This window comes from Bufo gargarizans, chromosome 2 (genome assembly GCF_014858855.1).
Source record: "Bufo gargarizans isolate SCDJY-AF-19 chromosome 2, ASM1485885v1, whole genome shotgun sequence".
Classification (NCBI taxonomy): domain Eukaryota; kingdom Metazoa; phylum Chordata; class Amphibia; order Anura; family Bufonidae; genus Bufo; species Bufo gargarizans.
Window position 1 is genome coordinate 329,186,297 of NC_058081.1, and position 15,670 is coordinate 329,201,966.

At 39.7% G+C, this 15,670-nt stretch overlaps 1 protein-coding gene across 1 annotated transcript; it reads right to left on the minus strand.

The window, feature by feature from the left end:
* On the minus strand, window positions 1-10,451 carry MYF6 (myogenic factor 6). The gene is made up of 3 exons (XM_044280552.1): window positions 9,868-10,451; window positions 6,035-6,125; window positions 1-607 (listed from the first exon to the last, which is right to left on the minus strand). The coding sequence occupies exons 1-3, from the start codon at window positions 10,375-10,377 to the stop codon at window positions 474-476; spliced, it is 735 nt and encodes a 244-aa protein (XP_044136487.1). The 5' UTR covers window positions 10,378-10,451; the 3' UTR covers window positions 1-473.
* Window positions 10,452-15,670: the final 5,219 nt, after the last annotated feature.

The window sequence follows — 15,670 nt, forward strand, 5'->3', positions numbered from 1 at the left end:
ACAGATCATCCAGTATATTTATACTACAGTAAAATACATTTATGCCAACACTTACAGATCGTTCACTTTACTTAACAGCAAACATAGAATCCTATTCTATAAAGTAACATTTTACAACTTTTACATGTTCTGGGTGAAGCCACGCTATGATGAGAACTTGACTGTTTGCATAATGAAATGAACCTCGTATAAGAAGATGGGGAATTACCAGCCTGGAAATACAAATATAAAATTGCATCTTTGCATGTGACAAAGACAGGAATGAATTTTGCTGAATGTGAAGGAAATATTTTTATCCGACAAAAGGACGTTTCAGTAATAAATAGAGTTGAATGATTTTGGTGGAAATCCTCTACTGATTAAATAGTATGTACACCTTTGACTAGTCAGGGGAACGTTAAGTCCATGTCTTTACTAGTGGCATCCATTTTAATCACAGCAATGGTTCTTGTCTGGCAGACAGGCGTGACATATTACATGGGATTACTGTTTTCCACCAGTTCCTGAATAGTGCATGTGACCTTCGGCTCTTCAGATGATATACTGTCTACTATCGAGGATAGGCACTGGAGGCTGCAGGAAGCCGAAGACTGGTGAACAGATCCTTCTGGAAAACAAATGCCAGTGACAAATGCTGCAGAAGATGACAATGACAACAGCTACATATGCTTCCCCAGTGATCTGAGTCATGGACGGCCCATGCTATTTTTTAATAGCTTGTTCTTATTGTGTTCACATATATTAATATACATATAAGAATAATATAGTCTAAGGCAAGGAATTACATTTCCCGTTTGACAAATACACCAGCAGAATATAGACTTCTGTTTAAGGCAGACGGTAGAAAAAAAATATACAGGTTGCAGTATCCTAAAGTTCAACATGTGTGTCATGGAGTATATGTGGCCCTCGTCTGTCTATTAAGCTCCAAGGAGAAGACATATGACATAGCTGCCTTCCCTAGGAAACTGCACTCATTGACAAAAAAAGTAACGCACCAAGAAGGAGATGTTGGAATGGAATACATTTTTCTATCACGCATGCGCAACAACTTAGACATTTTCTTTCTTCCGATTGTGCCTCTCTCCATATCACACAGAGGTCGGCACGTGCGCGCCATCTTACAACTTTCTTTTCTATATGCTGTGCTTCTGCGCAGGTGCAAGAACTTAGATTTTTCTACCTTCCTGTATTACCAGCGTCGGTGCATGATGATATACGTAAGTGATTACAATATTAGAGCAGAAGGATGGGTTTATTGGGGAACAGTGTACAAGCCAAAGAAAGCTCTAGTACCCTGTAGGGACGTCTCTAGCCTGCATATAAGATGAGAAACGGTATGGAGACATGCAGGTTCTGTATGGTATCCTGTAGCACATTTGCCCACAGATGTTGCAGCTGGGTCTGTAGATCCTGGGCGCTTGTAGGTTACCGAAGCTGGACTGGTCCCATAAATGCTCTATAAATATGGCAACCGGGCATGGAAAGGAAGTATTACAATCTGGCGGAGGCATTCCTGGGAAACCCTTGCTGTGTGTGTGTGAGCATTATCCTGCTCAAAAATGGCAGGATGTCACATATTGTTGAGCTATTAGTATCCCTCGTATCACTACTAGGGATGACCCGACTGTCGTTTGCGATGTCTCCTCAGATCATCACACCAGCAGTTGAGGCAGTGTGTCTCTCCACAGCAAAGGTAGAATTCCTGAACGAACTGACTGTATTCCGCGAACGAACGAGGCTTAGATACTACAGCACCTTTTTCTGCGCAGTATAACAATACTTGATTATGGTTTTGTGAAAAGATATATATTGGACATTTTTTATATTTCATGAGACACTGGACTAATTTGCATTCTATGAGGAGACTATCGGGAGCTTTGAACCCTTGGTTTGGATGTACATCGATTCATCACATTGTTGCAACATATGTTTGAAAATATCTTCTTACCTTTATGAGACTATCTTTGAAGTAGTATTCCCACTAGCCACTGCAGAGGACTCTAGATATGTACTTTCATCTGATTCCAATAGCTCCAAGTGCTTTATGAATTAGATGTAATGTACGAATTAGATGTTGCTATTTTAAACTGAATTTTATACTTTATTTATTATACATATATTATTTGTGTTTTTTATACATATATTAATTTGTGCTTTTTAATCTAGTTTATTGTTCTTTGTACGGTATTGTACATTTGTGCATTAAAGCTCTTACTATACCGCTGTGTATATCTCTGAGTGCTTCCAAATAGAGAGTGCCAATCTTTACCAAATTTATATAAAGGTAGGATTAGGATTGAACTACTCACCAGGAGGCCTCCATACTCGAACTCTACCATCCCAAACAAACCTAGACTCATCACCTAGACCAGTGATGACGAACCTATGGCACGGGTGCCAGAGGCGGCACTCAGAGCACTCTCTGTGGGCACCTGCGCCTTGGAAAAAGTCTATGGCGTACCAATATGCTTTAGACTTTTTCTGCCATTCATCAGCACAGGGCGCTCTATGAACGGCACAGGCAGGACACTGAATGTAGGCTGGATATAATAGCTAAATGATAAAGTACATGGCATATATACTGTATTGGACTGTAGTATTCAGGTTAAATTGCCATGTTGGCACTTTGCGATAAATAAGTGGGTATTTGGTTGCAGTTTGGGCACTCGGTCTCTAAAAGGTTCACCATCACTGACCTAGACAATATCTGATTCCAGAAGCTCCAAGTGCTTTATGAATTAGATGTAATGTACGAATTAGATGTGGCTATTTTAAACTGAATTTTATACTTTATTTATTATACATATATTATTTGTGTTTTTTATACATCTATTCATTTGTGCTTTTTAATCTAGTTTATTGTTCTTTGTACGGCATTGTACATTTGTGCATTAAAGCTCTTACTATACCGCTGTGTATATCTCTGAGTGCTTCCAAATAGAGAGTGCCAATCTTTACCAAATTTATATAAAGGTAGGATTAGGATTGAACTACTCACCAGGAGGCCTCCATACTCGAACTCTACCATCCCAAACAAACCTAGACTCATCACCTAGACCAGTGATGACGAACCTATGGCACGGGTGCCAGAGGCGGCACTCAGAGCACTCTCTGTGGGCACCTGCGCCTTGGAAAAAGTCTATGGCGTACCAATATGCTTTAGACTTTTTCTGCCATTCATCAGCACAGGGCGTTCTATGAACGGCACAGGCAGCGCACTGAATGTAGGCTGGATATAATAGCTAAATGATAAAGTACATGGCATATATACTGTATTGGACTGTAGTATTCAGGTTAAATTGCCATGTTGGCACTTTGCGATAAATAAGTGGGTATTTGGTTGCAGTTTGGGCACTCGGTCTCTAAAAGGTTCACCATCACTGACCTAGACAATATCTGATTCCAGAAGCTCCAAGTGCTTTATGAATTAGATGTAATGTACGAATTAGATGTGGCTATTTTAAACTGAATTTTATACTTTATTTATTATACATATATTATTTGTGTTTTTTATACATCTATTCATTTGTGCTTTTTAATCTAGTTTATTGTTCTTTGTACGGCATTGTACATTTGTGCATTAAAGCTCTTACTATACCGCTGTGTATATCTCTGAGTGCTTCCAAATAGAGAGTGCCAATCTTTACCAAATTTATATAAAGGTAGGATTAGGATTGAACTACTCACCAGGAGGCCTCCATACTCGAACTCTACCATCCCAAACAAACCTAGACTCATCACGTAGACAATATGGTTCAAGTCCATAGCAGTCCAGGTTTCTTGTTCACAACACCACTGCAAACAAAGGTGATTGTGGCTGGCTGTCAATGACAGGTCACATAATGGGTGCCAGGACACCCAATCTCCTTCTGCCCACCACCTGGAAATGGTCTGGGCAGAGAAAGCGGTGTGTTATGAAGGTGGCAACTGTGTCTGGATGGTGGACAATGAAACAGTGGGAGCTACTTTTGTGTTTTGATGGATAAAGTGACCCTCTACTGGCGATCTGTCGGGACAGTCTGGAGTCTGTTCATCATATGTGTGTGTTCTCACATAACCACTGCATCCAACACCTAATAACAGCTAGGTTAGAATGGCCTATATGGCGGACAATTAATCAAAACAATCATTCTGCTTCTCTCATTCCAATGAAATGCCCCTGTCAAAGTCTAAAAACTGGGCAAGTGCCTCATAGAGGCATGTATAGCAGTCAACAATCTTTTACCAAGTGGTACACTAACCAAATGTAGCCTCTGAGAGCCCTTTTAAAGGACACTGGGAGAAGCATTTCATGCCTTCTTGTAGCAATACTCAGCGCCTTATCAGACCACACCTGTACCTAGAGACATAATTACATTCTGAGTTTTGCAGAAATCCAACATTACTATCTGTATGCATTATTTTTTTGTCAGTGAGTGCAATTAAATGGACACTACCATAAAATTATCTCATGTTAACAGCATAGATGAATATATTCCATGTATTTTTTTATTTTTAATCCATGTTGTCTCTACTGCACTGACTCAAACTTGCTCCTTTGTTTGGAGATTTAGCAAACAGCCTCACTTCACTTTCTCTCACCCCATTACTCCAACCAGAGAGGTAAGGTAGTGGGTGACTCAGTAAGAGCATCACACATTACACTGAATGTAATCTGTGGACATCTTTATCTAGCCTATCCAGAAAATAATAGAGCTGTCATACTGTTATCCATATTCTACAATCTACTATTTTACCGACAGATAACATCTTTCCTCACAGTAGCAGTAAACAATACAATATATTGCCTATTTTTCCAGGAGTTTTATCAATCTGGGCTGACTGTTACAGAAGAACAATTTTACATATTTAATTTTCTATGGTATAGTATTGCTGAAACGAAAAATAAAAATCCCATTTTTTTTCCCTATGAATATGGCTTAAAAAAAAACTTTCTATAAAAAGTGTCCCTATAAGCCTGAGGGCTCCTGTATACTAAGGGCTTTTCCCAACCATATATAACAGAAGATATATCTGTGTTCTCTACTGTTATTGGTACACTGTACTTCTTTTTCTTTCTTTATAGGGGTTTTCTGGGATTTTGTTACTGATGACCTATACTTGAGGGGTCCCATTGGGGCTGAGAGTGATACCAAGAGGAGCCGCTATATAATAACGGTGCTGTGCTTGGTAAGCTGCGAGAATGCACTCACAGGAGCGTCGGTGCCTTCTCAAACAGCTGATCGACAGAGTCCCTAACTGATCGGTCAGACCACAACCGATCAGATACTGATTATGTATTCTGAGGATAGGTCATCAGTATTAAAATCCTTGAAACCCCTTTTAAAATTTGTATCATGGGTACGTTTATGTGTATCTACTGGATGTATGAGGTTTTTGATCTTGGTCCCTTTTTCAGGATTTTTTCTGTTTAGCTAAGTCTGTTGTTAGCTAAATAGAATATATGGTGAAAATGACAGGCGCGTGCCTCGCAAAGTTCATAAATACATGTGTACCTACCTTATGATCTGATCCAGACTGACTATGCTCCATCTCATTGAATCAAGGACCATTTTAAGGGCCCCACAATAGTTAGGTTTGCCTCTACTCTTGAGCTGAAATATACTGTAGACGGCTACTGGGCCAACAAGGAATTCATGGGTTGGTTTCGTTCTGTTATTGGAATTCTCTTGATTGTAAATGGAGCAATTTCACTAAGAAGACTTTTTTTTTTTTATAATTCACTTATGCAAAGGTACCAGAGCCAAATGTATCTATAATCACAGAAACTCCCTTACTACAGATTAATGTATTATCTATGGTTGAAATTGGCAAATTATAGTCCTAAAATCAGATGTATATTTTTAATCCTGCTCTTACAATGTCAAAACTAACCTACATTTTATTAGTGTCTTTGATCAACTGATCAACAATTACACCCACTTCAGAGTGGTCAAGATCTTGCTGTGTTAAGAAAGAACTGGGTAGGGTGGTCCAGGCTGCCTAAGATTCACCCAGGTCATGTAAGTCACTGGAGAATGTATATAGTTACCTCCTTTAGAGTTCAGTTCCGACATCGTGGAATGATTGGAAATTTTGTTCCAGTCCGCATGACAGCTACTTAAGAAAGCTTCTCTGTGTACCTAATATAATTATATATCAAGAATCAATATCAGATCACACATGAGATTTCAAAAAGTTTCCTAAAGTTAAATTCTCTAGTGAGTTGTATAGACTATCACACACACATATCTTATTCATAGGGTATATAAGACCCAGCTCCATCAATATAAAATGGTTTACAAAACAGATGCATTGTCCGATAGACGAAGAGCTCCAGAGGCAGACTTAAAGGGAATCTGTCACCGCCCTAGACCTTTTCTAACTGTTGCTTGGCACTGTAGCCCTTTTCAAATGTACCTTTATGTCCAGAACAATGTTCACTATCTTCCCAAAAAACACACTTTATAAATATACAAATTATTTTGAAAAGAGCTCAAGAGGCTGTACTTAACCATGCTGTAGCCAGCTGTTCCCATCAGCAGAGAGCCCTGCTCCTCCCTTCCTCTTCTTCTCTCCACCTCCTAGTTATGGTGACATCATCATGCCGCTGCTCCAAATCTCGCACAGACTGCTGGCGCATATACAGTTCACTTAATGAAGCCACTGCCAGCAAAAGATAACAGACCTAGATTTGGAGCGGCTGCATGATGTCGCTGCAGCTAGGAGGTGGAGAGAAGAAAAGTAGGGGAGGAGCGGGCTCACTGCTGATGGGCCTAGGGGCTCCAGCATTGTTAAATTCAGCCCCTTGGCCTATTTCCAACCAAATTGGCATATTTATAAAAATTTGTTTTTTTGGGGGGGATAGTGAACAATGTTCTGGAAATAAAGGTATATTTGAAAAGAACTATAGCAGAGTGGTGACAGATTTCCTTTAAATGGATTTTCTGGGAATTAGATATTGACATCTTCAGAACAGGTCATCAAAATCATCCATTTGAATGGTACTGAGCTGCACTAAGGCCATGTGACCTATGGGTATGATGTCACAGGTTGAGGAAGAAAATACCACGCTCAGACAGACTACCCATACATTAGATATTGATGATCTGTCCTCAGAAAACCCCTTTAATACACATCACCTGGAGCTGCCCCAGGTAGAGGAAATACTGGAGGGAGGTGGTGAACCTTATTAGTTCAGTATATAGATGTAATATGTAACCTGACCCCATTTTCTGCTTGGATTTACATTTGAATTACCGGTAATGAAGAGTCACAAGTTTGCCATCGGAAGGCTCTTACTTCTGGCTCATAGGCTCATGGCACAGCACTGAAAATCCTTTGCACTGACAACTTTATCTGAGTGTAAGGCTACTTTCACACTTGTGTTCAGAACGGATCCGTCTGCATTATATTGTAAAAAAAATTCTAAGTGTCAAAGTAGCCTCCGACGGATCCGTCCAGACTTTACATTAAAAGTCAATGGGGGACGGATCTGTTTGAAAATTGAGCCATAGTGTGTCATATTCAAACGGATCAGTCCCCATTGACTTACATTGTAAGTCTGGACGGATCCGTTTGCCTCCGCACGGCCAGGCGGACACCTGAACGCTGCAAGCAGCGTTCAGGTGTCCGCCTGCTGAGCGGAGCGGAGGCCAAACGGTGCCAGAAGGATGCATTCTGAGCAGATCCGCATCCACTCAGAATGCATTAGGGCTGGACGGATCCGTTCGGGGGCGCTTGTGAGAGCCTTCAAACAGAACTCACAAGCGGAGGCCCGAACGCTAGTGTGAAAGTAGCCTAAGTCAAAAGCCAGTGCCTTATCAAGAATGGATTAATACTAGAGATGAGTAAATTTCTTAAAATTTTATTCGGGATTCATCTGAATTGACCATGAGATTCGATTCTGGTACAAATTGATTCTACTCTAATGTACTGTATGTTGAATGTCTGGTAAAATATATGTGTCTCTCTCCCTCAGTAACAAAATTCACCCAAATTCTGAAAAATCTAAATTTTGAAAGGTTTGATTCACTTATCTCGGCTTAATATGTTTTCCAGAGAACCTGTGGTCTATAAACTCCTGGTCTAGCCCCTGTAACACTAGTTCTGGATATACTTTTCCAGACTATTCCAGTGAAGAATGGGCAGGGACATTTATGACTGGGACGCTCTATAAGACACACTGGATTTTAAGAGGCACCTAGGTTTTAGAGGTGGAAAATCTGAAAATAGGGGGTAATTTATGAAATCAGATATGTCAGTTTTGTGGTGGAAAAAAGTCACAAGTCATGGCAACTGTGACATTTTTGCTACATTTCGTGATCCTTGCCACTTTTCACAGTGGTCTATTGTCTTATTTACTATGGGCGACTTTTGCAAAAGTCACAAAAAAGTCACAACCCACGCCAGGCAACCCCCTGGTCTACTTTTACACCTAAAGGTGTAAACCAGATTATACTCATGCCACATATATTATTAATGTGTTCCAGTTCATAAATTTGGTGCAGGCAAATTAAGCAAAGCAAGACTTAAAATGATAAATGATCCAATAATATTTTTTATCAGACCTCAGATCAGACCCCCAATCTTCATCAGATCCCCAAATTAGACCCCCAATCTTTATCAGATCCCAGATCAGACCCCAATATCAGACCTCAGATCAGACCCCCATACTAGACCTCAGTTCCGACCGAAAATAACAAAATGAACTTATCTCTAATGCAGATGATGTACGTAGTCGGGACCATGCAGGTGGCACACAGAAAAGACCAGGGAGTGGTGAGTACAAGCAGCATTAGCAGCGCTACACTTACCACTCCTTTCGCCTCCTGCATACTAGTGAATACTTTATAAGACGCACTTCCATCCCTTCACACACATACACAAACACTTTTAGGGGGAAAAAGTTTTTAAAAACAAAAATATGGTATATTAAAGATACGTATATGATTTAGACCCAATGTTCTCAACCTGCACCACATGTACCTGTTATCTCTAGGGGATACTCATTCTGTGCTTTTAGCACGGTGTACCATTAGGGGTATTCTAATGTCATTTATTTGAGAAGGTGTACTTGGTTAAGGAATGTTCAAAGCGCTAATAGACCCCAATATATAGTTTACATTCTGAGTATCGGATTCATAATTAAATATGATAAAGCTTCTACGTCTAAAATTATAGATAATATAAGAGCAGAGCAAAATAGTTTATATAAAATTTGATTGATAACGTTGATAATTTTTTGACCCTATTTACATTTTATGTGGTTTATGTAGCCTTGCCCAAAATGATTGTTTCCCTGATTTTGTCCACCATTTTGTTTTGGAAGCTGTACATAAATATGGCAGCGTTACTGAAGGGAATTTTGCTTGGTGGAGCATATTACAAGGAGTTCTTTAAATGTCTAATGTTTTGGCTCGCTGTGCTGTCTTCTTTTGCTGTTTCTGTTACAATAGTCAAGCTTGAAATAAGTTTCTGAGACAGCTGCAGCAACAAATTCTTGGCTGAGAAGTGCCTGAGTGTAACAAATACTTTTATGACACAACACTGCATTTCGCTTGTATTTGTCATATGCCCTTGAGTCTACATTTCTTATATTTTTTCTTAATTCTTTTGAGGGTAAGTCATTTCAAGATTTTTTTAAACACAACCTTATTGATGTACATGTGCCCATTTTTAAATATATTACAGTTAAAAGTTATGTGTGCTGTATAGACAGTGAGTCCTTGTTATGTAGCCTGTAAGCTAGTTCTAGGCTCACTACTTTACTCATCATACAGTCATCTGGCTATGTTCATTATAATTCTACTGTCATCTGCTTAGACAAACATCTAAAAAGACAATCTCAAGTAATCTGAACACCGAAAACACTTGTTTGCTTACATCGTCCTCCTTAGGACTATATATGAAAGGCTCATCAGGTTTCTGAGGTTTGTCTTGTTGATCCAGACTTTGAAGGAGGTCTTGTAGCCTCTCTATATAATTTATAGCGCTGCGTAGAATTTCAACTTTGGGGAGTCTTTGGTTTGGGTTGGCAACAGTTCTTCGTTTTAAAGCCTCAAAAGCTTCATTAATTTTCTTTAACCTTCTCCTTTCCCTCAAAGTAGCCGCCTTTCTTCGATCTGTTGGTGCTGATTTTCGTTTGCATGTCTTACAAGCCCATATCAAACATTGTCCAGGGCAATGGGGCTGTAGCCCAGGTGGAGCTAAAACATGTTCCTCTCCACTGCTGTCACTTCCAGCATCTCCTGGCAATTGATCCTGACAGGGGGATAAAGTCCCCTCACTACCTGGATACAAAGGAGATCCATCTGTCATTTCCAGTTGTTGAAAGGGTCCATTATCTCCTTCTAAATAAAAGAAATAGGAACTTGTTTCGAAAAGGTCCATCATTATGCTTTGCACTTGATCACTGAAGTCCCCTTGGTCGAGTGGTGTGCTCAAAACAGCACAGTCCTAAAGGAATTTAATTAGTACAGTGACATAAGTCTTTCTTTATATAGCTCCTGAAACCCTATCCAACTTTTATCTGTCGCAGTGCATCACCCTTCAAAACTTGTTGCAAAAGTCTCCTGGGTGCAGCCCCTCTAACATCTATGGAGATAAATTCCCTTTCAAGGTTAACCTAGACACAGATGGAAAATTAAATAGCTGCTAATGGATTACATTTAAGGGGTTGTCCGAAACAATTAAAAATCTTAGACAAGCCCTAAAATTTCTTAAAATAAAAAACATTATACTCACCCCATTTTCCAGCGCAGTTCTCTGCAGTGTTGGTCTGGTTCCCTGCACCTGTTTGCTTAGACAGTAGTGAAATTCAAGGATATGGCACATGACTGTTGCAGCCAATTACTGTCCTCAGAGGTGGATCACTGCTGAGGACAGTGGTTGGCTGCAACAATGACGTTTTGTATGCAATACCTGAATATCACAGCGCACATCACAGTGTCAGTGGTATGTTCAGTAATTTGCTGAGATATGGCATGTCACTGCTGCAGGCAATCACTGTCCTCAGAAGTAGACCATTGAGGACAGTGATTGGCTGCAGTGGTCACATGCCATGCCATGGCACGTCACCGCTGCTGCAATATTTGTAAACAGACAATGTCAGGAGAACTGGAGGTGCTGGAGAAAGGGGTAAACATTGCATTTTTTTTTTCATTTTAAGCCATTTTAGGGCTTGTCTGAGATTTTCAATTATCTTGGACAACCCCTTTAAAGTCATACAGTTCGCAGAAACAATGACAATACAACTTACTACAGTTACCACCCTCGTTCCTGAAGTGTTGTCCCAACTCCTTAACCAAGGGAGTACTCATATGAACATGAGTCTGTGGTCAATTTTACATTATTAATTCATAGCTTCAATACAATTCTTTTTCCAATTTTTCCCATATATTCAACATGTGAGGAGTCAAGACAATACCTTGGCCTCTAATTACCATCCATGTTTCCTGTGGTGCCAAGCCAGCATCTATGCTCTGTGCCCTAGTACCAGAATCATCCTATGAGTAAACATGCCTGCTGTACTCTTTAGGGTCCATTCATACGTCCGCATCCCTTCCGCAATTTTGCGGAACGGGTGTGGACCTATTCATTTCAATGGGGCTGCAAAAGATGCGGACAGCACAACGTGTGCTGTCTACATCCATAGTTCTGTTCCCCGGCCCCACAAAAAAGATAGAGCATGTACAATTCTTTTCCTGCAATTGGGGAAAAGATTAGGCATTTCTATTATAGGGCGGCCATGTGCGGTCCGCGAAATGCACACGGCCCTTATCTGTGTTATGTGGATACGCAATTTACAGACATCAAAACACTAACGGACGTTAGAATGGACCCTAAAGCTGATGTTGTTGCCGGATGACATTCCAATTCATACAAAAGATGGCCTGTGACCCTAAACCAGACCACTCAGTGTCCATTCCAATGTCTCCCAACTCTGCTTCATCCAGCACTTTGGCTCCTATCTCTTCATCGCCAACTACTAGTACACAGTATATATATGATATATGGCTCTCTGAAATGTGAGGGTGGCATGGGTTGTCAAGTTCTGGCGAATGTGATTACTTTAAATAGTCAATCCCTTGGAGGTCAGGATTGTTTAGGTCTATAAAGAATATAATTCTAAAGCTAAGAACTAAATCTTGACTTTCTGGAAAGGTACAATGTATTTTAGCGCTATGCTTAAAAAAAAAAACCTCCATATAGCCCCAGTCAAAGAGAGAGCACTGTATGTTGGCCAAAGCAGTTTGAGATCATTTTTAGATGGGTCATTTTATTTAGTCAGGGTCCATTCAATATCTAAACGTCATGTGAATTCTCTTTTCCATAATTCTGACTCATAGTTTGACGAGAGGCACTAATCTGAGTGAAACTCCTGCAGTTCTCTGCTTTGTGTGTCAATGGCACAGAATCACGAATGATAATGTGGAAAGTGATTTTAATCTAAATGACCACACATCCTGTGTTTGTCGCTGCCAATTGGCAAGTCATTCAGTTCCTTCAGCATGACTTCACATCATGAAATATACACGCTGACCCTAGCACTGGTGATATTGTTACATTATGGGGCTTTAGTCCATTGTACAATCTCTTTGTTATAATGGGTGCATTTGACCAGAAAAAAATAGTGGAACAATCGTTACTTTTTCCTTGTTATGCTAAGGCTAGCATTTCACTGAAGTATGATACTTGTAATAATAATCTTGTATTATGTGCTATGTATTTTTATATAGTACCCTAGGGATTACCATTCTACTTCTTTTACTGACATGGCCGAACGTACAGTAGAAGAAATTTCCAAGGTCCAGATCCAAAACATGGTTATGTTTTTTTTTATTTTTTATTATTCTCATTGTTGGTTTCAGAGTTGAAGAGCTAGATTTGGGAAATTACTGCATTTTCTGTAGGAAAAGAACATAAAATGTAACTGATAGTTAAATCCGTTACTATTTCGACAAAATCATTTGTTTTACATTTGTTATACTGAAAGAGCAAACTCACTTTAACAACCAGGATTCCATTAAACTGTTTTCAAGTCCAAAAACTTTCTTATAGTTAGACTTCTGAACATCTTTAGGACTGTGATTTTCATTGGTTATTGTAATTCACAGCCTCATCTATGGAAAAAGCTCTGTACATGGAAGTCACTATGTAAGTACCCCATGATCCAGAGTTGGGCTGGGAACTTAAAGTGTCCCTGGAAAAAATAGTGGCCCCGTTTTGTAGTTGAGTGCAAATTGATATAAGGCAGTACCAGCGATACCATATTGTGGCATATTATACCGCCCCAACAGAGCCAAATACCACAGTCCATCACAAAATACTGCCAGAAGCACAAAATACATCCCCAAAAACTTCCACTGGCTGGCCGTGAGGAGGGCCCAGGAGCCCTCCTGGGCATCAGCCCACCGGGAAATTTCCCTGTAAGGTCTATGGCCAATCCACCCCTGCCCATGATTTATTTTCAAAAGGGTTCCAAGAGCTGAGTCCAGAAGCCATACATTGAGTCCTTTCTAATAGGTCCTCTTTGTTAAACTGCCAGCCCAATAGAGCTTTGTCCTCAGAACATGGGAACATTGTTTAGATTTCAACACAAAGTTGTACAAAAAGTGAAATTATTGCACCAATTTTATTCATGCAGATTTTTAGCCTACATGTATATCTGTCAAAGGGTGGCATAAGTTAAAAAAAAAAGTATTTAACAAGTGAATGAGTTTTTTTGAATTTATCATCAACTTGAGATGAGTTGCAATTTGCACAATTTCCTTTGTCAAAATGTATTACACTATTAATAAAACTTTCATGTTAATGTATTTTTAATTTGTTTTAATGAATATGTTGAACTTATTGTTTAAATTAATCTTTCTCATCAGTTCTTTCTGCTGGATCCTAGATTGCTTGGTGTGATAGCTTTAGGTTGTCACAATAATGTTGGTAGCCGTATCTCCTGCAGGTAGAAGAGACATCTTCAATCCTTTATGATGAAGTGTGCATTAAGTGCACTTCTCCAGTTTCTATTTTACTGGTCTTTATGACATATTGGTTTTAATGCTGTAATGGACATGTCAAGAACTCTGTTGACAAATGGTCACCACTGCACAAACATACCTACTGTTTTGGTTGTATTTTTACAGACCCTTGGGGTCATCAGAATAGATCTGCAAACATTCCTAATATTGTGTAATATGGAAAGCATGCACTAATGCTCAGCATTTCTATCATGTAATTAAAGTTTTCTAATAAATGACTACTATGACATATAGATAGATAGATAGATAGATAGATAGATAGATAGATAGATAGACAGCCTGATAGACTGATGGACAGGCAGATAGAGGGACAACACCTGCATGCAACAAGTCTCTAACCAAATACAGTTCTAATGCCAAGTTTCTAACCACATCCAATTCCTCTACAAACATGCCCAATTCTGCTTAGTCTACTTTGTGCCCCACTCAGTGTGACACACCATAATGATGACCCTATACAGTATCCTTTTTGTGTGGCAGACGGTGGTGGTACCTTCTTAGTGCATCCTCAGAATAGTTATACTCCCTTAAAGGGGTTTCCTGGTTCAGAGCCCTGACATATCCCCTTCTTCACCGGGGCACCCCCTGCCGATCTGATGTGACCTATAGAATAGGTCATCAATATTAAAATTCCGGAAAACCCCTTTAAATACATGCATAATACCCCCTTTGTGTGACACATGTGCTGATACCTTCTTAGTGCATACTCAGAATATTTATACTCCCTTAAAGGGGTTGTCCAGGACCAGTGCTGAACCCTGAGATATCCCCTTCTTTACCCACACCCAGGCAGCCCGTCTGAGTGAAGCATCGAAGCTTTTCATCACTTAGGGCATGGACTGTTTGTTTAGATTTTTACACTGCTAGGCTGAGGCTTCCGCCTAGCAGTATTTCCTGGTGACATCACCGGCACCAATGGATGAGCTTTAGCGCTGCCCTAGGCTGTTTTATAGGCTAGGGCAACGCTAAAGCCTACCCATTAGTGCCGGTGATGACACTGGGCTCACTTCTTACGGCTATGATTATGTGGCAAATATCTTGTGGAAAATACATTTATCATGGCATTACAGCAGTTATTTGCATTAATAATGACACACAATGTGCAAACTTCCGCATTGTGGGAAATATTTTTTGTATGATAGTTTTCTAATGTACAGATTAAGATTAAGATTTTATTGCGTGTGTTTTTGCACAAGAATTTGTGACTTTTTGAGCTTTTTCACTACCCTTACCAGTTTTACAGAAATTTGATGGCAAATGGGCAGGAGGCAGTGAACCTGAGGTGAGAATCCCATGGCCAGACACATTTATTATTATGTGCACAAGAAATCTGCTATGGAAATATTACCTCCTAATAATTCTCCAGCATCATATGCCAAGAGCGTTCATTTCTAGGGGTGCCATAATGTACAATAGAGATCTGTAATACAGCAATTGTAAACAAATCAATTTCGCTCTGAATTTTCAAAAAATTGATGTCAAATTCAAATACAATTTTTGGTGATTTAATTTGGGTGAATTTTTTTAAAATGGCATTAGCCATTTTTCACATCATAAAAAAAATCCTACATTGCAGTTGTTTTTCAGGAGGCAGCCATGCATTTACCCATAGTGATATATGTCACTGCCACTTTGACATTACTAATGCTGGC

Bases quoted from the DNA above. Each gene is read 5' to 3' on its own strand.
- MYF6 (XM_044280552.1), bottom strand. From the start codon at position 10,377: ATGATGGACCTTTTCGAAACAAGTTCCTATTTCTTTTATTTAGAAGGA. The intron at 6,126-9,867 runs GTAAGCAAACAA...TAATTATATTAG, and splicing joins ATAGTCCTAAGGAGGACGAT to GTACACAGAGAAGCTTTCTT. The intron at 608-6,034 runs GTAACTATATAC...TTTGTTTTCCAG, and splicing joins GGAACTGAACTCTAAAGGAG to AAGGATCTGTTCACCAGTCT.